Here is a 23,942-nt window from a genome sequence, read left to right as displayed (position 1 = left end):
AGCCTTGGCAACATGGCAAAACCTCATTTGTACAAAACAAATACAAAAAGTTAACTGGGTGTGGTGGTGTGTGCCTGTGGTCCCTGCTACCAGGGAGGGTGAGGTAGGAGGATCTCTTGAACCTGGGAAATCCGAGACTGCAGTGAGCCAAGATTTCGCCACCGCACTCAAGTCTGGGTGACAGAATGAGACCCTGTCCCTCTCTCCCCTGAAACGCCAGTTCTACAATGAGAAATAGGCTGATACATTTTTGACTTAAGAAGAAGCAGATATAAGCAGATATTAGAAATTACAGCCTGTGAGAGAATGGCATGAACCCGGGAGGCAGAGCTTGCAGTGAGCCGAGATTGGGCCACTGTACTCCAGCCTGGGCTGCAGAGCGAGACTCTGTCGAAAAAAGAAAAAAAAGCCTGTGAAATGAAAGGTATTTGAAAGACTCAGTATGATGGAGAGTTTCAGTTCTTGCTGAGGAGAAACACTGAGGACTGTGATAATTGTAAAAGTTAAAGTTTGACACAGTTACTGAGGGCTTGTCTTGAAAGAGAAAGTAGTCAACACTATGGTGTTTTTTTTTTTTTTTTTTTTTTTTAAGAGGTGGAGTCCTGCTCAACATGTTGCCCAGGCTGGAGTGCAGTGGCACAATCTCAGCTCACTGCATTCTCCGCCTCCCTGGCTCAAGCGATTCTCCTGCCTCAGCCTCCCAAATAGCTGGGATTACAGGCGTGTGCCACCATGCCCGGCTAATTTTTTGTATTTTTAGTAGAGATGGGGTTTCACCATGTTGGCCAGGCTGGTCTCAAACCCCTGACCTCGGGTGATCCACCTGCTTCAGCCTCCCAAAGTGCTGGGATTACAGGCATGAGCCACCACGCCTGGCCTTATGGTGTTTCTTCATCATTATTTTATTTTGTTTTTATTGAGACTGTTTTACTCGGTCACCCAGGTTGGAGTGCAGTGGCACGATCACGACTCACCTGGAGCCTCAACTGCCTGGGCTTATGCAGTCCACCTGAGCTTTCTGAGTAGCTGGGACTGCAGGTACATGCCACTATGCCTTTCTAACTTTATTTTAGTTTTAATAGAGACAAGATGTCACTATGTTGCCTAAGCTGGTCTCAAACTCCTGGGCTCAAGAGATTTTCCCATCTTGGCCTCCCAAAGTTCTGGGATTCCAGGCGTGAGCCACCAAGCCCGGCCACATTTTTGGTTTTGTACCTGTAGATATGATTAATACTTAGAGAAATTATATGAAAATTTTGCTTTATTTTCTTCTCATGGCTAACATACTATCCAGATAATTCCAGTAGTCAAGGTGAGCACTTTTCTTTTTTTTAAGTTTCAGCTACCTAAGAGCCCCTGTTAGGAGGTTCACTTGAGCCCAGGAGATCGAGACAGCAATGAGCCATGCACCACTGCACCCAGGCCTGGGTGACACAATGAGACGCTGTCTTAGGAAAAAAGATACTACTCGCTTTCATGTTTTCCTTATAGCTTCAGCTTTGTTGTTGTTGAGCATTTTACTGCATACCTTGTTTTAAAGTACCTCTAAACCTTGACATATCCCAGATACTTGGACGTGCTGCTGCCAATTGAAATGACCCTTGATTCACTCCTCCTTATTCTCCTGATCAACTTGGCTATAAAAGCTTCTCCTCTGCTTTAACAGTTTTTAATGCTTTTTACTTTACCTGAGCCATTTAAAACATTTTACCATGGTCTTGACATTAAAAGCAAAACTGAAGAAATCTTATACCAGCATCATCCAAAGCTGCCCTCCTTGTGAACTGCAGTTTTAGAGTCATTTTCTAAGCCTAGAACATTTAGTCTATTTTCATTTCACTGTTAGTATTCACAAGTGTGAATACCCTTCAGCTAAAGACCACTAGGAATATACCTGTAACAGAGCAAGTTGGATTTGTTACTCATGGCAGCAAAGAACACAGACCACAGGGAACCATGGGGTGTCCTAGTAACAGGGTGTTATAATGTATTACAGGATTTGGGCTTTGGATGATTTTGGGGGAAGGTCTAAGGACGTGAGGGCTTGCTCTAGATAGGGTGCTGTCGGAAAACAGGCAATTCTATGATTGGGTATCAACGGATCTTATAGAGGGTGTCAACTAGATTGAGGATAAAGCTGTAATTGATGAAGAAATAGCTGTCACTCATTTGGCAAGAAAGAGAATTTTGTATTTTCTGGGTTGTACAGTGACCTCGTTTTTTCTCACTTTGCCATGGTCTTGGAGTGACTACTTTTGATACTGATGTTCAGTGAGATTTTCCAACAGGAGCATGGAATGTTTAAGCTATAAATGTCATAACAGTTTATAGTAACACCAAGGCTTAGCTTGAACATCAGATTAGTTCTCAGAGGTCAGGGGCTGGTGCTTTTTACTTTCTCAAAAATATTCAAATCCAGACAGAGTGGAGGTCAGGATTTAGTAGCAGTGACATGCTCGGCAGGCATAGGTTGGAACAAGCTGAAATGATACCAGCTGTACATTTTTACGAAATGGAGCAATTGGGGAGAATTTGGTGGCATGTTAACCAGCATTAGACAAGCAGGATACATTATAGGCAAAAGCAGCCTCTTCGGATAGTACCACTGATTTTGCCACTGGCGTATAGAATTTTCCCATAGAAATAAAGAATGTCATCAGGTATCATCATTGAAGTCTTCATAGCTGCTTTTATGCTAACATCGAGTGCTCATGGGAACCTCAAAATCTTTAAATAAAGGTTTTAGATTGTAAAAGCTTTTACTTGTTTTTTGCAGTAGAGCAGCAGTAGCCCTAAAATATTGTTGATTTGGACCAAACTGAGGATAAAATGTTTTCAGAATAAGATTTTTTCTCCTAAAGACTATTTCACATATAAATATCTGTTCATTTTAGATTTGAAACACTGTGTGTTAAACTATTGTTTGTATTTTATTAAGTACAGTACATAATTTCGTATGGAAAAAACATTAGCATATTCCAGAGTTAGCACAGACTTCAGGATTGGTAGATAAATACCATTTGTGCCTGTGTCTAAATTGTGTAGATGTCAGAATTAATTTTCATGTAATTTAGACACATAGATTTGTGGTGTATTCTCTTGGTTAAAGTGCCTTGATAATAAGGCTTTGTATTTTGAAACTAAATCTGTTTGGGCAGAAACCCACTTTGGTGATCTCCACAAAATTCACTGGTTTTAATCATCTTCTATAATTGTATATTTACATTTATGTTTTTTTATAACATCTGTTTACCAGGATTGATGCTGAATAGTACCAGTTTACTGTGTCTTTTCATAGTCAATGATGAGTGCAAGTCTATTTGTAATAAGTATTTTTTCTATAAAAAGAGAAGGGTAACTTTTGTGTATTGTTAACTTTAAAATGTAATGATAGGAGAATATAGTGTAATTACTGTTTACAATGGTTAAGTGACAAAGAAGAAATTATTAATGTTGTTAAACCTTCTCTTGAGCTGCTCCAAAATTCTAGGTACAATCGTAGTTTCTACTCGGCACCATCTGTTTCCCTCTAGGGAACTTGAAACATCACCCAGCTGAGCACCAGCAGGTTCTGGCTTTGAATCCCCGCTTTGCCACTGGGCAAGTCAAGCCGTTCTTGGGTGGCCTCTCCTCGTCTGTAACGGAGAGTTAATGATACCTACCTCACAGGGCTGTTGTGAGGACCACAGACATACTCTCCACAGTGCAGGATGAAGTTTGTTGCGAAAGTCATAAATGTCAAGGAAAGATGCGGAAAAACAAGATAGGAGTAAAGAAAATAGCATATTTTACTTGATTTGATTTAAGAGGAGATTGGAATTGATTAGGAAAGGTATTAAAGGAGAAGTATTAAAGGTATTAAGGAAAGGTATTTATGGGAGGAGATTATTGGATTAAGAATTAGGATTGGAATATGATTATCTTATTTTCAGTAGTGATTTTTAGATTTAGAAGTGTCATTGATAAAATTGTAAGCCACATTTAAATAGATAACATTATATTTAAATAGAATATGACTTCTTTTTAAAGGTTTATTTATGTAAGTCCTCATTTTATTTCCACTATCATCTCAAAACCACAGGAGTGCCAGAAGGCAATCCTTCACACCCTGCATTCCCCTTGCACTGGCCCCAGAGTTCTCTTCATTGCCTTTGCTTGCTCACTTGTTTTTTTTGTTTTTTTTTTTTGATTATTTTATGTTTTAGAGACGGGGTCTTGCTCTGTCTCCCAGGCTGGTGTGCAATGGTATGGTCATGGTTCACTGCAACCTTGAACTCCAGAGCTCAAGTGATTCTCCTGCCTCAGTCTCCTGAGTAGCTGGGACTACAGGAGCTTGCCACCATGCCCAGCCTGCAGAGTTTTTTTTGAATAGGTAATATATTTGAATCTTTCTGGAGAAACGTGCTATTTTTTGAGTTCTAGTTAGGTAAATTCATGTCAGATGAGTGTAAGGCATACCGAGTTACTCTATAGATGTGGACCATTCTTTCCACTGGTACTTTTTGCTAGGTTTACAATGTCTTGAAAAAATATGAAGACCATAAAGTGGTATGTCTGTGGTATGAGCTGTTTATTTGGACATTTTTAATAGTCATTTTAAGTTAGATCAAAATCAAATACGTCATTGTTACAAATATTTATATAACCAGCACTTTGGTTCCTTTGCAAGTCCTCAATCTGTTTTTCTTCAGTCTTTGATTTTCGTTGTTGCTGTTTCTATAAAAGAATCATGGAAAAAAACCCATTATTTAAGTACAGTTAAGGGTGAGAAACCTTCACTCTGGCATATTTCTTTGATTTTTGTGTTCAGTATGTTGGTTGAAGATGAGAAGTACAGACCAAACACTGGGAACTTAGTGGTCCCACATATTCCAACATCACACTGGTCCCAAAGAGCACAGAGGCAATGCTGCTGCATATATCTGGTTAACCAGAATTCTCTCTGGGAAGGATCGATAGCACGTTTATGTGATTTTTGTGTGTGCTTGACTGGGTTGTACAAATAAACTCTGGGTCGTACATATACACAAATGTGTTATTCAGAATACAACAACCGTGCCACTGAAGCCCGCTCTCAGTATGCATTTTAAAGAAGTGTCTCCACTAGTTAAAATGGATTTACTTTGATCCTTCTACATCTGGTCCTGTGATCAGGAAGATGATAAGTACAAAGGCAGACTGACTGCATAACAATAACTGATGTATATGGGGATCTCACTTGCAACCTGGCTTCGTTAGCAGTGCCATTCTCTAACCAACAAGCTGAAGACCACATGCAACACTGAGATGCAGTTTTTTCATCAGTCATGCATGGTGAAAGGTATATTCTATGAATTGCATGGAAGTAAGAATTGGAGACAGTTTTAAGGTGGATTCACACCTACACAATATGCCATGTGGAAGGCGGAGATCTGTGGTGCAAGGCTGAGATCTGTGGTGGAAGAGTACAGGGGAATGGAAGGGTGGAAAGGTAAGGAAAGAATTGGGTGGGATTAAGAGTTGTTTTTCTTGAGAATTTTTGCCTTTACAAAGGTAATAAACATTCATAAAAGGTTCAATTAGATGTAAAAAGCCAACGTCTTTCCCCTCTTATTTCCCAGTTTCACATCCAGAGGTAAGCACTGTTCTCTTAAAGCTTGGTGTATATATTTTTAGAACTCCTATACATACACAAAAAGATACTTTTAAAAATCACTACTTGAGATTATACTGCATATATTCTTTTGTTATTTGCTTTTCTCACTACACTGCATATTAAGGTCATTTTTCTGTATCATTACTACCCCAGTCTTTTTGACTGCATGCATCTACTGTAGTTTATTTAACCATTCCTCACTGATAGGCCTTTGGGATTTGCAAGAAGTTTTTGCCAAGACACAGTTGTGCACTAAGCTTCCTCCTACCTTTATATTTGTGTCACTTATGTAAATTTTCTGTTAGGGTAGACGCCTAAGAATAAAATCAGTGGAGCCAAGGGTATGAGCATTTAAATTTTTGCTTCCAAGATGAGTTGTCTTCACTGTCCAGGAAGTCATTAACGATGAAGTTTAAGAAAGTCGTCGTCATCTAGCCAAACTGAAAATACCACAGGACTAACATTTAGGAAATTGTCACCACCTAAATATTTAACCTTATTTTTAAAAACTAATAATAAGCACACATGGTAAAAAGTCTTTCCTCCGGCACCATAGAGGGATGGAATATGAAATTTAAAAATCTGCCAATCCTTTACCTCTCCCCAGAGGTAGTTTCTTAAAACTAATTGTTTCTATTCTTGTGGTTATCAGAACTTCACATAATATGTATTTTGATATATCTGTCTGACGCAATGTCTCTTTCTGTCATGAAAGGTGAGGAATTGAGTGTTATTCACACCACTAACCATGCCTCCTACCTCCTCGTTTTTGTCATAATGAACTGTAGTTTCAGTGGTTTTCTTTATTGCTTTAAATGTTCTTAAACCTTTATTTTTAAGGGGTCTACCAACTTTAGCCAATGTTCCTTGGCTCACCATTAGGTTACAGAAGGAAATCTGTGCCTCTAATTTGTTTCCACTTCTGCTGTTTGTCTTCCTTTACTTGTGAATTGTCAAGGATTTTAAGCCAATTTTATTCTGTTCTTGAATTATGGCTACTCTCTGTTTTCTTCATATTTTAAAATTCTAAACCATTAGAACAAAAAAGATAGCATTTCTGCTATGAATGATACTATTGATAACAGAACCAAGCAGTATAATGGGGCCTTACAGAAAGAGTGATCATCTTGTGGGAGTTAAAGAAAAGTTCTGCTTGGACAGTGTAAAGATCAAGTAAGCTCCTTTTGTATTAAGTCTGTCATGCTGTCAACTGTTGAAAATAATGCCATAGTTTAATTCACTTTTGTCTTGCAATTTCTTATTACCTTCCCTGGTTTTAAAAATTAATGTCACTGAAACCTTTATCATAGCAAATTTTTAGGTTTTTAATTTTTCAATTTGAGTAAATGGTTTTTGTTTTTGAAGGCATTCTTTTAAGTCCACTCTTTTTTTTTTTTTTCCCCAGTTCAGTTGAAAACCTTCAAACATTTTTCTCAGAAACAGCACTTAGGAGGTAAATCAAAATTATTGAGTCTGGAAAGGTATTTAATTACCATCATACTTGACTCATAGTTTGGGTTTGAAATCCTTTGCCCTCTGAATTTTTACGTCCTTGATTATCTTCCGTCACTTTTGCTGATAAGTCAGATATAATCCTGAGTCTCATTATTTTGTGTATATCTTGATTTTCCTCTCTGAATGTTTTCTGAATGATCTCCTTTCTCTGAGGGTTTTTTTTTTTTTAAACTGTGGGTATAGGTATAAATATTTTAAACTTCATCTTTTTTGGCATACTGTCATCTGCAGTCTTATTTTTTTTTCCATTGAAAGGCTTTTTCTTTCTTTGATGATTGTTTCCATTGTCTTTGCTTGTCTTACGGAATTCTTAGGAGGTAACTGTTGGACTGTTTGGAGCTGTCTATCTAGTATTATTTTTTCTTTCTTGTCTTCCTTCCCTTTCTCTAAGTATTGGGAGATTTCTGTTTGTCTCGCAGAATACTAATTTAGTTTTCAATCATGCCCAGTCTGGTTTTCAGCCCTTCTGGTGATTTTATTTCTTTTCTTTCTTTTTTTTTTGGGGGACAGGGTCTCCCTGTGTCTCCTAGGCTGGAGTGCAGTGATGCTATCATGGCTCACTGTAGCCATGACCTCCTGGACTGAAGCGATCCTCCCACCTCAGTTTCCTTAGTAGCTGGAACTACAGGCATGAGCCACCATGCATAGCTAATTTTATTTTTATTTAGTTTTAATTTTTTGTTGCCTAGGCTGTTCTCAAACTCCTGAGCTCAAGCAATCCACCCACCTCGGCCTCCCAAAGTCCTGGGATTACAGGCTTGAGCCACTGTGCCCAGCCGAAATTTTTATTTTTATTTATTTTTATTTTTATTTATTTACTTTTTGAGACGAAGTCTTACTCTGTCGCCCAGGGTGGAGTGCAGTGGCGCGATCTCGGCTCACTGCAAGCTCCGCCTCCTGGGTTCCCGCCATTCTCCTGCCTCAGCCTCCCGAGTAGCTGGGACCACAGGCGCCCGCCACCATGCCCGGGGAATTTTTTGTGTTTTCAGTAGAGATGGGGTTTCACCGTGTTAGCCAGATGGTCTCAATCTCCTGACCTCGTGATCCGCCCACCTCAGCCTCCCAAAGTGCTGGGATTACAGGCATGAGTCACCGCGCCCGGCCTTATTTTTGTTTTTTGAGACGGGGTTTTGCTCTTTGCCCAGGCTGGGGTGTGATGGCACGATCTAGGCTCACTGCAACCTCTGCCTCCCGAGTTCATCCGGGGTTCAAGTGTTTCTCCTGCCTCAGCCTCTGGAGTAGCTGGGATTACAGACACCAACCACCACACCCGGCTAATTTTTTGTATTTTTAGTAGAGAGTTTCATTATGTTGACCAGGCCTGATCTCAAACTCCTGACTTAGGGTGATCCACCTGCCTCCGCCTCCCAGAGTGCTGGGATTACAGGTGTGAGCCACTGTGCCCAGCCCGAAAGTTTCATTTTTATCAACTGCATGTTTACTTTTCAAGAATTTCTAGTGGTTCTCTGATCTTTTCATTTTTCAAAGAGGCCTATTTTGTAGTTGGTTTGTCTTTAAGGAAGATGCCCCTTAAAACCTTTAACATCGTAATTGGGGTGTTTGTGTGGATGTCTGGTTTGATCTGTTGTCCCTGTTTGTTTTCCCTAAAGTCATGTAATCTGTATTTTTCTCTTTCCTGGTACTTGCTTTTATTCAAATGCCCAGTGACCCTTGGTTGTCCAGAGATTTGAGTGGTGGTTTGTATTGGTTAGTATAAGTAGTTATCTTGCATTTTTTGCAGTTAGGTTCGCTTACCTACAGGGGTCCTCTTGGATGGAAGATCTCACTGTGGATTCATGTTTCTGTGTGTGTGCTTGTACACGTGTACACACATGCATGTTTGTGTGTGTTTAATGAAGTGAGTGGAGAAGCACAGGCCACTGCCACATGTTATCAAGTAAGTAGGTTGTGGGCTGTACTCTGAAGTGGAGTGCTTAAGTTGGTTCCACTCCTAAGTGGAACTGCTGTCTTTCTCTCCTCCCTCCCTTCTCTTTTCTCTTTTTCCCCTCCTCTCCCATGGTCTCTTGACCCTCCACTTCTTTCCATTTTCAGGGTCGTCTGTGGCATTTCCGCACACTTTGTGCCGCTTTACTTTTCAGTCTCAAATCCTGCTCTAGGGCTTCTTCCCAGAGTGAAATGTGCTTTGTGTAACAAATGTGCTTTGTGTAATTTGTTTTGTCTGTTCTACAGAAACAGGAAGTCAGGAGGTAAAACCTGGACAAGTCTCCCTATAATTACCCTCATTACTTCATCACAGCCTTTGTCACTGAGCCTTTGCCACAACCTTTGTCACTGACAGCTACAGTCGTCTGTGTACTTTGGGTTTCATTTTTCTCTACTCTGGTTTGTTCATAGATAGGGCCCATATGTTTTTAGAGAATGGCCACATTTTGGTTGAAGTTTTTTCAAAATTTCCTAAAATTTGTGGCCAACGTATATCAGTCTTGGGAAGTAAGCTCATCCTCTGCAAACCTTTGAAAGTAATTTAGGAAGAGGCTTGCATATTTCATTTTACTTAGTATTAAATCAAGATTTTATTCCAAAGCATGATTCCCTTTTCACATTAGTGACCTTGAAATAATCTTCCTTACCTCTCTCCTGATATTCTCCCAACTTCGATCATTTTTCCCTTTCTTAAGAAGTCTTTCATAGTTAAATTTTAATTGTATACTTGAAGCGTAAGGTAATCCATGGCATTGGGGGATTTAGAGATGAGTAATCTCTTATTTAAATTATAATTGAAAGATTGTGTTGAACCCAGTTCTTTTCTTTTTTAGAGACAGGGTCTCTCTCACCCAGGCTGGAAGTGCGGTGGTTTGATCTCAGCTCACTGCAGCCTTGACCTCCCGGGCTCAAGCCCACCTAAGCCCCTGCCCATGTCCCCCTGAGCACCATGACACCCAGCTAATTTGTGTGTGTGTGTGTGTGTGTGTGTGTGTGTGTGTGTGTGTGTAGAGAAATACAAATCCCTCCCAAAGTGCTGGGATTATAGGTGTGTGCCAACACTGCTGGCCCAGCATTTTTCCTGTAGATTTTTTGTCCTCCTAGAAATAAGTTAATGTTCTTTAACAGCAGAGAAAATGTAGAGGGAACCATCATCAGACATTCACACCACAAGTAAAAAGGAGAAGTGATTGGTATCATCTTCTTAGTGTTGGAGGTGGCATTGTAATCTAGTGGAATCAATAGTTACATTAAAAGTATTACCTTTCTTAAGTACTCAGGACTTAAATGCTAAGTTTTTCTTAGTATCTGTCTTTCTTAAAAAAAACATAATCAACATAGTGAATGTAATGGTGGTCTCATTTTGGATTTTCTAGTTCTGAGAGGTAAATGGCATTACATCAAGTGTATTACTTGGGGTGAATGTTCATAATCAGAATTCAGTGTTATATTTTCTGGAGTCGTTTGAAAACTGAAATTTAGCAGTCTTACGAAAGTTGCACTTTGGGGGCACGCTCTCACATCGAGCCATTTTCTGCTTTCCCATACTCTATTCATGGTAGTAACAGCTCTTGCTGGATAACTAAGTCTATATGGAAATAGCTGTCCCCATGGTGAACTTTTTCAGGGCAGAGATTGGATCACAAAGTTTTTATTCATTGAGTGTTCAGAATATATGCTAGGCATGATGGTAAGTGCTTCATGTATTTAATTCCTGAAACAACCCAATAATTGGGTAATAATCTCCATTTTGTACATGTAAATATTAAGGCTTAGCAAGGGTTAAGTAGATTACATAAGGACATAACTAGTAAGTGACATCTGAGGTTTAAACACATCCAGTTTATTGGAATTTTTTTACTATTAGTCATTATGTAGCATATGAGCACTGAACCTATTTTTCTTGATTCCAAATGTAACTGATTTGACACTGTACTTCTGCTTTTATTGGACAAAGCTACTTTCATCTCTTGGTTATTCTCTTACAGGGCATGGGGAGAGATTATAGTAGACTGTAAGTGGAAATGAAAATTTTCGTGATTTACTCTTGGTCCTGGCTCAGAGATGAAGGTGGAATAAACCATTAATCTATTTTCCTGAAGAGCTTATTTTTGGATTTTAAACAATGTGTATATAGGTCTATTTTTTGATCTCTCATCATTTCCTCATTCATTCAATAAAGAACAAGAACATGGCAGATTTTAAACACCTTCACAAGGAGATACTTGTTTATAATATGTTAAATTTAATTTGAACTGGTTTGGATTTTCCTAATAAGCATTCCTTGATTTTCACATCTCTGGAACGGTAAGATAGTTTTTCTGAGGTCTGTGGGCAAAAATTTTTAAGGTTCTTGGGTGTCTTTTATTTCATGTTTACATTTATAACGGGACTGGTTGGATATTGAATGCTAGATTCAAAACTTTTCCCTCTATTTCAGCACTTTCAAGATTTTGTTCCATTCTCCTCCTCCTCTTCATTTTAATCAGGAAAATTATTTACAGAGTGACTGCTTGTGAGCAGGACTAACCCATAGGCAGTGTGCCCTGAGTAGCCCCACCCTCTTCTTGCAGCTAGTGTGTTGATGAGAAGTTGTATGGTATATTGGAGAATGTCCCTCAGTTGGCATTTATCTATTATTTTTCTCATGATTAGACCGGGGATTATCGGTTTTTGAGAGGAAGATCACACAGGTAAAGTGCCAGTTTCATAATACCATCTCATGGGTGTATACTATCAATATGACTTGATGTTAACCTTGATCATCTGCTTGAGGTAGAGTTTGTCAAGTTTCTTCAACAACAGCTACTCTTCTTTCCTACTTTTCATACTGTACTCTTTGGAGTGAAGTCATAAGATTAATATATAGCCCACACTTAAGGAGTGGAGCGTTACACCTCACCTCTTTTCAGGTGGACTAACTGTGTAGGTTATATGGATTTCTGAGGCATGGGAGACTTGACTCTTCTCCACTTATTTATTTATTCAGTTATTTGCTTATATCAGTAGGGACTAAATTGATATTTTATGGGAATATGTTTTTAATATGGTGGAAGTCAATAATCAGCTCCCAGCTGAAATTTTCTCAGGCTACATTTTTCTTTGAAACAGAAATGGAGATGTTTGTTAAGATCCAGTTGGAGCATGTGTTATCTCAGATTACTCATTAATAGAAAAAAATCTTAGTCATAGCTGGAAATTATGCAATCTGCCAGGGCTCATGTGATAGATACTTGCCTCCACAGTATTTAAGAGTTCATGTACTCTTCTTGTTTTGATAGACAGGTGTTTTCATCACTGCCACTTTCTCCCAAGAGGTGAACAGCAGTCGGTGGACAAAGTGTAGGGAGCCACATTTAGCAACTTCTGTGAATATACCCAAGAAGATTCTGGCAAAACACAGATTAAAAGTACAGTTGATGCTGTGGATAGCTATAGGTTAACTATTTTTCTACTTTGACATGGATTATTTGTTGCTTTTATGTTTCTAAACTCTCAATTAAAAAGAAGTGTATCCTTAATCTGGCCAACTGAAAATGACGTTGTTCTCCTCTTTACCTTGCTTTCAAAAGGACTGCTTACCATGGAAGTGCTCCAGAAGAATCATTTAAAACGTCTTTTGTTTTCCTTCTTGGTTCTGCATTTTCTTCCTTACTAGGGACTTCAGTCATGGCTTCTCTTTATTCTTGACCTGGGTTGTCCGCGGGCACTAATACCTCTATTATTAATGTAGTGTAGGTACTGGCCTTTCTGGTAGTCTTGATATTGCCAGACTCTCATCAATCTTTTGAATGTCTTTTCTTTTTCTTTTTGCACTTTTCTGGTTTTTCAAGTGATGACTATATGCTGCTTTTCTTGACTGTATATATTGTTACTGAATTATGAATATCTGCAGAAATGTTTACTAGAGAACCTGTGAATGTTGAATTACATGTGCCCGAACAAACACACACACACATATGTACACACACACCCCAGAGTACACTTTCTTACAGTGGACTTTGCTGCTGTTTTCTGCTTGTGTGGGACACTGGTATCTCCCGTCTCAGACAAATGGCTGATGTTCTCTATGATATTGGTGTTAACATCAAAGAATTGAACAAATACAACAGAAATGAGGTTGAAAAATATTTGGTTACTACATTCCTTTAAACATCTTTGATGAATACTCTGCAAAGTAGCCTTTAAAAAATGTAAATTTAAAGAAATGTCCACAAAGGAGAATTTGCTGGTTAGCACAACACACACTGCAAAATTGCTTCTTTATGGTTATTATAACTGAAGAATATAGAAGATTGAAATACATTTTATACACCGTCAGGCAGTGTTTTGGAAAAATATTGTACCTTTTCAAATTGTTATCAATTACCTGTTTTTCTCCATTTCATAATTCTCAGGATTTTTCTAAATGCAGCCTTTAAACTTGACTCAAATGGAAATTGTGCGCTTTCCTGTTTATATCCTTCCCCACGTTATTGTAAAAGAGTTTTAACAGCAGCCTGATATGTAAGTTTCAGCAAAACTTATACCTGTATAGGTTTTTATTTGACTCAAAAATCAGATATTTTACCATATAGTCATAAGAATTTGCTCACTTTGATGCCAGAAGTACTTAAGAATTTAGTTACATGGCACTGATCTTATGAGTGAGTTGTATGCCTAATTTCAATTTCTAACCTACTTGAGAGTTTCTTTTAGGTCAGCCTTTGTTGGTCTTCCATGTAAATACAAGTTGGTACAAATCAATAGAAAGATTTTACCTGCATATGCAAAGTAAATGTGTGACTTAAATAGACTGCCAGATTTATGGTGCATCTCTCTTTTTATCTATTTGAGCTTGCTGTTTTTTGTGTTTGTGTATTGATTGCTCTTGACACTATACATTTCAAAATTTTTTATAACTTGAAAAACACTTCTGTGCTACCACTCAGTTCTGATCAAATCCTTACATTTTGCCACACTCGTTTCTGAATTGTCAATAAAGAAATACACATTACAGATTAAAGGTTAAAGGCCCCTTTACATGCCCTTCCCCAGTCTCCTCTTCCTCCCACAGAGGTGTCCACTCTACTGAATTTAGGTTCATCATTGCCAGACAAATGTAGTAAGCTGGTGTTTCACATTTCCAAAATCAGCCTTCTGGCGGACTTGGAAGTACTCTGAGAAAAGAAGATTCGTGACCAAATTCTCCCACAGATTTGTAATAATGTACATATTGAAAGGACTGAAGGCTCTCAGACTGGGAAAGAAACTTACCCATTTTAAAATGTAGCATTGCTCAACTTATTTGACTGCCGAACCCCTTCACCCATGATTCTATGCACTGTTGTTTCTTGGAACATACATTGTGAAAACACTGCCCTGCCTAGGCAGACCCCTTTTCCAGAATTAACTTTCCATTTAGTTCTATAGTTTTTCACTGATGTAACTTTCTAGATTGGACAACAAAGATGGCTAATAGTAATCACTCCAAGTTGATGTTGACTGTTGGGTTGTGGTGAAATCATTTTGCATTAAAGGAAGGTAAAATGCTAATAAATTGCATATTCCTTGACCAGAGCACAGATTACTTACGCTTCTTAATTTTTTAAGAAATCCTCTGTCCAACTGGAGTGTCTGGCTATGGACCATGGGTACTCATATACCCTTTGTCTTAAACTGATGTTACATTTTATGTTCTTGTGGCTAGAAGTAGCCTGAGTTTGTTGTTAATGTTTAACACATTTTCTTGAGTAACAGTTCTGTTAATATTGTACAAGATGGTACTTGAATTCTTTGTTTGCCTTTTTTCTTCCTGTATTAGAAAACCTTGGTGCTTTTTGTAAGTTTTGTATAAAAGAAATTTTCTTAACATTTGTTCATAAAATGGCCTGATCCAGGAAAAATAAAATGGGAACATGGACACCATTTCTGACCTTCAAATAAAACTTATTATGTATTGGTTTTCAGACTGTTCACCGAGCTTTGGGATCCTATGGACTGTCTCGAGACAGGGTTATTTAGCTGCTTGGGGTAACAGGTTCCTTAGGATCTGATGAGGTGGAGGAGGGGTGATCAGGTGGAGGAGGGGTGAGGGCCTGAGAAAAATGCACAGGGCACAGAGTTTACATCCAGTTTCACAGAAGCCAGGGAACCTCCTCCTTTAAGGGAATCGTCAAAAAGCAGACCTTCTGCCCTTACTGGTTCTAGCCTTCACTGCACTACACTTTACGGTTCTGGGATAGGGAATAATGAACAAGAAGGCTTCACCATCTACAAAGCGAGTCTAAATGTCTGTTCACCAAATAGCTAATGTTCACCAGATATCTAATGCCTAATCCATTTATCATGTTATTCTTAGAATTTTAAGGTTTATTAAAAGGAGTCTCTGCATTTTATTTCTGGAATCTCCTTTTTAACACATTAAGCATTTTTTCATTAGGAAAATTATCTTGTTTGCATTCTGCACCTTGCCATATCGAGCATGGTTACATAGCATATTTTAAACAGAGTTTTCTGTTTTTATTTTGTGGAGAAAGGTCTTTAAAAGTGCACTCGTGTTTTTTAAGGTTCTTTTCTATCTTGACCCAGAAGACTTAGTCTAAGTATTAACTTTCTTAAAAAGCTATTGTTCTAGCACTATGTAACCCTACAAATACTCCCCAATATTCAGGCCTCGTTTTGGTTGGTGACCACATATTTGAGAGGTTGAGCACCAATAATAGGAACTCAATAAATGTTGGCATCATGCACATTTTATTTTGAATTAATGAATGAGTGGAAGTGGAAGAGTACATAAATGATTATGTGAAAGAATGAGTAGAATAAGTGAAATCATTTACTTCCTGTTTGCTGTACATTTTAATGCTATTAATGGTCGCTTTCTGCAAATAATTATTACAAAGTAGTAAGTTGAACATTTCTGGCATATTAGACACAGGTTAATCTACAAAGCAGCGTCACCTGTCTCCAGGAGATGCTGATTCTGTCCTGGTCATTTAGCTAGGAACATACCCTGAGGGAATGTTTAGCTGGATAGCTAACTAAGAAATGATGCAAACTCACTGTTCTCAGTGCTTCATATCTAAAAATAACTCAGTATGATTAATTTGGAGTATCTTTTGGTGGAGTTAGGTTATGGTTGTCACCTTCCTTCATTCTGAACAAGACTCTGGTCTTCAGAATCAATGTGTTTACTTATTAGTCAAAATAATTACGTATTTATCCCTAAATTGTTTTATTGTATAGTTCTGAGAGGTGGAAAGGAGTACAGAAGTTGTCATGTAAAAGCTCTTCAGTTACAGTTGAGAAAGTGAAAGTTGATTTGTAATTGGAACAAAAGGGACTATCCACTTAATCTGGATGTTATATTTAGTGAGGTGAAGACAGGATTGGATGAGGAGGAAGAAAGTCCGGGTCCCCTCCCATCACTGCCTTACCCCTTTCAGGCTTCCGTGTTCTCATCTGCAGAGTTAAGAGGGCTGGATAGTTTTGCAGGTCTTCTCAAGCTCTGGTGTCACTGAAAGATAGTTTTTAGTTGTTGCTGTTCATAGTACAACTGAGATAAATAAAAATAAGATTGTGGAAATTTAAAAGGATGCTTTCTTTAAGGCCAGTTATTGTCCAATAGGTTTTTTTATTTTATTTTTTTGTGATGATGGAAGTATTCTATATCTCTCCTCTCTGATATTCTAGCCACCAGTCACACGTGACTATTGGGCACTTGAAATGTCACTAATATGACTGAGAAACTAAAATTGTAACTCGAAAACAAATTTAAACAGCCACATGTGGCTAATAGGTGCCATATGGGACAGTGCAGTTTAAATTCTTCAGTATTTGTGTTCAGAGGGAATTCCACCCAGATTTATAATAGTCTTTTTCTTCACATAGTGCTCTACAACTGGAATGTCTTAATTTTAGAATTTTGCAATTGTACCTCCAAGTCTTACTGCTGAATCTTTCATCCCTTTATCAGTGGCTTCTTTAAGCTCTGCCATCCTACTGAGGATTCTGCATGTCCACCACAATCTACCTATAGACTCCTGTCAGTCCCCTGCAGGGCCACACTTTGTGTCTGCAGTGGACTTTGCAGTGTCTGGAGCAGATTTGGTGCTGTTCAGAATTTTGTCTTCCTTTTTTTGTTGTTGTTAGGGACTTGAGATTCTGAGAAGTTTAATTACTTGAAAAAATGCTTGGTCTTTCATCAGCAAGAAATTTTCACTACTAAAATCTTTAGCTTTTAGGGAGATGTTTTTAGTACTATAACGTCTAGTCACTAGGCTCCAAAAACTCTTGTTACCTGGGTGAATTTTCCATTAAGTCTGTATTAATTCAGTATTACAAACACTACATTCTTGGAATTTTCACATTTGGGGAATCACAAAGAGCCTAGAATAATGGTATCCTGAAATTCTATACCTCAGAAATGAAATGATCAGATTTAGTGTAGAGGCATTCTTTAGGCTTAATGTTTGAAATTAATAAACCATGTGTTTGGTACTTAATCAGTGTTCTATGAAATAATAATTTAGATAAGATTAAGTTTTTATGTGCGGTTTGCCTCTTCACAAAGCCCACAGTATCCTGAAACTTAATGCACCCAGACCATGTCTGAGAGCGATCAGTGAAAAGCTGCATCCCTTCTGAGTATCTGAGCCTCATCTTCCTGGGACCACAGGCACTGGTTGGTTCTGTTGGCAAATGAAAACACTAATTGGTATCAGTCATTCACTTGAGTTTTGAATAGAGGGACACCAGAAGTAGTTGCCATTAAATAAAGTAATAAAAGCACATGTTAAGAAGTGTTTGACCAGCCTGTGCAACACAGGGAGACTCCATCTCTATAAAAAATAAAAAAATTAGCTGGACGTGATAGTGCATGCCTGTAGTCCCAACTACTGGGGAGGCTGAGGTAAGAGGATTGTTTGAGCCCAGGAGATGGAGGCTGCAATCAGCTCACTGCAGCGTCCGCCTCCTGTGCTCAACTTCCCACTCCACTCTAGACCCAGCAATAGAGCGTGACCCTGTCTCCAAAAAAAAAAAAAAAAAGTTACAGAGTATAGAAGAGTAAATGCCACTCTTGTTCCCATACCATTTCTTCTCCCTAAAAAACTGTTACTAGCTTAAGTATTATTTTATACAAATAGAACCATATTAAATCTAGCTTTTCCACTTATATTTTTTAAAAGGCTTATTGTGTGTGTGTGTGTGTGTGTGTGTGGTATCTTGTTTATATGTATTTTGTTTTATTTTTGAGACAAGATCTCCCTCACCCAGGTTGGAATGTGATGGCAAAATCCCAACTCACTGCAGCCTTGACCTCCCAGGCTCAAGCAGTCCTCCCACATCAGCCTCCTGAGAAGCTGGGAGCATGGGTATGCACCACCATATTTGGCTAATTTTTAAGTTTTTCTTGTAGAGACAGGGTCTCACTATGTTGCCCAGGCTGGTCTCTACCTCCTGGGCTCAAGGAATTCTCCAGCCTCAGCCTCCCAAAGTACTGGGATTATAGGTGTAAGCCACCATGCCTGGCCCTGAGGTATAATTTAAATAAGGTAACATTTACCCTTTGTAGGTCTACAGTCCTATAAAATTTGACACATTATAATCTAGATATAGAACATTTCCAAAACCCCCAAAAAGGTCCTTATTTCTGCCTCAGTTTTATGAGCTGAATTGTATTCAATTATATGTCTTTACCTTAATTTTCTTAAATTCTCATTGATTCATGTTTAGGTTATTTCCAGTTTTGTCGATTCAAACAAGGTGCAGTAAATATCTTTGTACATAAGTCTTAGTGTGCTTTTGCAGTGACAGGGTAAATTCCTAGTAGTGGATTGATAGAATCAATGGTTATATGCCTTTAAGATTGTGATAGATAGGCTATATGGTCTCACCCAAAAGTTGTCCTAATTTACTTCCCAACCAATTACAGATGAGAGTGCCTATTCCTGTCTCTTGTTAACATTGAGTGCCACCAACTTTAATTTTTGCTTTTCTTTTTTTTTTTTTTTTTTTTTGAGGCAGGGTCTTGCTCTGTTGCCTAGGCTGGAGTGCAGTGGTGTGATCTTGGCTCACTGCAACCTCTGCCTCCCTGGGCTCAGGCGATCTTCCACCTTTGCCTTCTGAGCAACTGGGACTACAGGCATGCATCACCATGCTCAGCTAATTTTTGTATTTTTTGTAAAAATGGGGTTTCACTATGTTTCCCAGGCTGGTCTCAAACTCCTGGACTCAAGCAATCCACCCGCCTCGGCCTCCCAAAGTGCTGGGATTACAGGCATGCGCCACTGTGCCTGATCAATTTTTGTTAATTTGATGGGAAAATATTACCTAGCAAAGTAACTTGCATTCAGTGGTGTTTTTTTTTCTTCATATTAAAAACATATCTAAACAAACAAAAAACAAAAAATCAGAGTTCACACACAAAATATAATCCATGTTGTTTATTCTTAAAACCACAATATTATACTAGAGGAAATGTGGATAGAAGTTCATCTTTGTTTCCATTATTCTCAATGTGATTTTCATTTTCTACCTATCCGTATCTGCATTTTGGTAATCGTACCAAAATGTACAAGTATAAAATGTACAAAATGGATATACATATGTTAGGATGGTTATAAAAATGTATTTATATGTATAGTTTGTATGTGTGTTGTTTTGCTTGCTTTTTAGTTCACATTATTTCATGAACTTTTTTTGTCTCAAAAGTCTTCATTTTAATAGTTTTTGGCTGTGGCAAAGTTTGTTTAATAATTCCACTTCTAAAATTTGTTTCCATTTTTTTGCTATTATTAATAAGACTTCAAGTGCCATCTTTTACATATCAAAGGTTTTTTTAATCCACTTAAATTATTAGGATGAATTTCTACTGGTCTTATTCCTCTGGATCTAAATATATCAACATTGACATGTGAGGGTAGAATTTTATCATTTGAAATTTTTTTTTTCACTTCACTGAAAATTCAGTCACTTCTTCCTGAAGAATGTTTTAATGTAAAAGAGAAAAATAAATAGATTAAGCTGGAATAGAAGAAAATTGATATGCAATCTATTTATTTTTCTCTTTTACATTAAAACATTCTTTTAATGATATATGCTGCTTATAAAGATTTCCCACCCACTTTCCAGAGGTAATCCACTGTTATGTAGTAAGTTTAGTAAATTTTTTTCAGTTGAATTTTCTCAATAGGTCATTAATGTGTTTCAGAGTTGAAACATTACAAAACAGTGTGTAGTGAAAAATCTCTTTTCCCTTGTGTGCCAATCTACCTAGTTCTTGGAACCAGTTGATGTTACCAGATTCTTTTGTATTATTTCAGACACACGTGGTAGGCATTTTTGAGCAAAGGCGTGTGGGTGTGTATCCGTCTGTTTTTAAGTTGTAAGTGTTAGCATGCTACACATACTTTTTTCATATATTTTCTTAAGTAACTTTATTTCATTTATTTGTGTTTAATTTTGAAAAATTAGATACTACATGAACGTGGTTCAAAAGTAAAATGATGTAAAGGCTGAAAAATGAATAGTTGGCTGGGCGTGGTGGCTCACATCTGTAATCCCAACACTTTGGGAGGCCAAGGTGGGCCGATCACGAAGCCAGGGGATCGAGACCGTCCTGGTTAACACGGTGAAACCCCGTCTCTACTAAAAATACAAAAAATTAGCCGGCTGTGGTGGCGGGCGCCTGTAGTCCCAGCTACTCGTGAGGCTGAGGCAGGAGAATCGCTTGAACCCGGGAGGCGGAGCTTGCAGTGAGCCGATATCCGGCCACTGCACTCCAGCCTGGGCGACAGAGCGAGACTCCGTCTCAAAAAAAAAAAAAAAAAAAAAAAAAAAATGAATAGTCTCTCCCTGTTCCAATTCACTGTTTGCTAGGTACCGTTCTGCACTGAGTCTTTATAGAGAAGCAAATAGGAAGTGACACAGTTTTGTTTTTTCTGCTCTTGTAACTCTTACATTCACCTTTTCGCATCTAAGAAAGCAGTATCACATAGTCCTTAAAGAGCAGAGGCTCTGGGGCCTCCCTGCATCCAGATCTCTGCTCTGCCCCATATCATCAGTGTGGTCCCAAGCAAGTTCTTTAATCTGTCCGCGCTTTACAGTCTTCAGATGTAAAATGAGTCACTACACAGACTTCGCTTAGAATAACACTACACATAAGTATATGGGCTTGCTAGTATTGTTTGTTTTATTAAGAACAGCGATGAATAAAATTATATCCAAGAATCAGTACCAGTTTGATTTATATCTGTGATGTGTATGGATATGGGTAAATTCATGAGATTCCTCACTTGCTTAAATTTTAATAAATTTTAGAGAACATTAGAAAACAAAATTAAAGCAGCTGAAATTTATTTTGTGGTTCCTTTTTGGGTTCATAGTTTTTTGTTTTTACGTATGCTTCTTTAAATATATCTTAAAACTAAACAGACATACGTTCTTTATGTAATAAACGTGTCCCAGAGAAGATGAGGGTAGATAGAGATGGCTGTTAAGAATATGAACTTTTCGTATAGTGTATTGTAATTTGAAACTGCTTTCTCAGGCATTTCCTATAATCCCAGTTTGACTGATTAATGGTTACATAGCTATACATAATACTTATTTTTGGGTAACAATAGCCCATAGAGTTTTAAAATTCCCTGGCCATACCTTTTCAGGGGCAAATCGTTAATTAACATTTCTTAAGGCAAACAAGGGGCAAGGGAGACTGAAGTGTATTTATATTTCAATTATTCCATCTTCAGTTATTTTTCTTTTTAAAAGACAAAGCAACAGCAAAACCTCTCTTCCCCTTTCCCATCCTCAGATCCCAGTTACAAAATACGTTCATTGTAGAAAATATAAAAATATAGAATAAACATGAGGAAAGAGAATCAATACCACCTTCCAGCTTAATATTATTTCTGTTAACAATTTGGTGTCTAGACTTCTTGGCTTTTTTCTTTTATTTAGATAAGCTCACACAGTCACTCATGTTATTGACTGTTGGCCTTTTACAGTGATGGTATACGCTGGTGTATTTTTTTTTTTAATAAATTTTGAACATTTAAATCATGCCATTAAATCATCTATAGGGTCGTTTATAATAGGCGTATCACATTCCTTTAAGTACATATGCCACACTGCAATTTATTTTGTAATATATTTGTGTTCTATTAAAAATAAATTGAATCAGTCAGTGTCCTTGCAGACAAATCCTTTTGCACATCCATTATTTCCTAATGATAAAAATCTAAGACATGAGATTATTGGGTTGTAGGAGATGCACTTTCTTATACTTTTGATACATACAGCCAAACTGTTCTCCAGATTGTTGTTACCTCCCTACATGCTTGCCAGTATGGGATATTGTGTTGGGATAAACCTATGTCCATTTGAGACCCAAATGTCTCCCCTTGTGAATGGGTACAAATCACTTTCGGTGCCTCTAACCCATTTCTTCTTTCCCACTTCACTTCCCTTTGTCTCTATTCTTCTGTATCCTTCCTTGTTTCCACCTCAGAACTTCACAGAAGCTGGATTTGATCCAGGGCAGAGAAGGAAGCTCTGAATGTTCTTCCTCACTCCTCACCTACTTCTTAGTTCATTCGTTATGTAAAATATTCTTGGGGTTTTGTACAGCATCCAGTTCGTCAAAAATCATACCCATCTTTTTTCAAATTTGCAAAGTGACTTTCACATTTGTGACTTTTAGTAAGTTAATCTATTACACTTGTGAAGTGAGCTTATGCTCTAGCACGGTGGTTACTGAAGTAACCATCCCTGGAATCCCACGGACCAGGCTCAGAGACTCGCTCCTGTTCTTGTTGACTGACTTTGGGATCTAGGATGTGTTATTTAACCCCTCCAGCCCTTCTGTTTCTTCACTTGTAAAATGGAGATAATGCTAATACTTTCCTCAGGATTTTGTGAAGATTTAAAAAGGTGATGCTTATATGTGCTCATTACACTTCCTAAAATATAGCAAGCCTACAGTAGGATAGCTGTTATTATTACCTCATCTTACCTCATCCAACTGTCACAACATGTGTGAATCAAGCAAAGAGTGTATTTCTCCTGCATATCAGTAAACAGGAGCTGAAGGCTGGCTTTTCCTGTCATTCCATCTAGAAAGTGGTGTCCTAAATTACTAAATGGTGGTCCCAAAGTCCTAAATTCAGGTTGAATCAAGTTCATCTGTAAGAACTATCACCAAGTGGGACAATGAAGTGAGTGACAGGGATTGTGCCCTGGAATCAGGGTCATCGGGAACAACATGAGATGCTTCAAAAGCTTTACATACTGGGGTCTTGTGAGGTCAGCCTCCAAAAGCCTCGACTGACCTCCCGGCAAGTAGGTGGGAAGATGCACTTGGCTCCAGAAGAGGACTGGCTCCTGTGTGTCTTGACATAGGAGGAGAGGACACTGTATCTGAAAAATTTCCAGACACAGAGGCCAAAGAGTCTTCACAAAAAAAGTTTTAAGTTGAGCACTGAGAGCAAAACATTTACTAGGTTTCTCTACTTTGGTTTAAATTGCTTTACATGCATATAACTAATTAGGTTTTAATCCTAACTTGTTTCCGACAGGGCATGGTGCTGATGTGAAATGTGTAGACTGGCATCCAACCAAAGGGTTAGTTGTTTCAGGAAGTAAAGATAGTCAACAGCCAATCAAGTTCTGGGATCCCAAGACTGGGCAGAGTCTTGCAACACTGTAAGTGATAGGAACCCCACTTTGGCCTCTGAACAAAGGGGAACAAAGCAGTGTATCCTTTAACTTTTAGCTTTGTTTTCTCTTATGTATTTCTGGAAAAGTCATTTAGGCAACAGATGGACTTGGATCTATAGACTTCTTATTAATTATGATTCATCTCTGA

The 23,942-nt window shown here is 38.2% G+C and overlaps 1 protein-coding gene across 4 annotated transcripts in view; it reads left to right on the top strand.

Moving 5' to 3' along the window:
- Positions 1-23,942, top strand: part of WDR33 (WD repeat domain 33) — a 111,890-nt gene that overhangs the window by 62,090 nt on the left and 25,858 nt on the right. For 3 of the 4 annotated variants that reach the window (XM_010363435.2, XM_030916906.1, XM_030916907.1), the window contains exon 8: positions 23,653-23,779. In XM_010363435.2, coding sequence (XP_010361737.1) covers positions 23,653-23,779 — 127 coding nt within the window. Of the gene's footprint in view, positions 1-943; positions 1,042-23,652; positions 23,780-23,942 lie in introns of those variants that run through there. The other variant, XM_030916908.1, reaches the window with a different exon arrangement.

This window comes from Rhinopithecus roxellana, chromosome 14 (assembly GCF_007565055.1).
Source record: "Rhinopithecus roxellana isolate Shanxi Qingling chromosome 14, ASM756505v1, whole genome shotgun sequence".
In the NCBI taxonomy this organism is placed as follows: Eukaryota; Metazoa; Chordata; class Mammalia; order Primates; family Cercopithecidae; genus Rhinopithecus; species Rhinopithecus roxellana.
The sequence above is the reverse complement of the archived record's forward strand: the minus strand, read 5'-3'. Positions and strand labels throughout refer to the sequence as shown.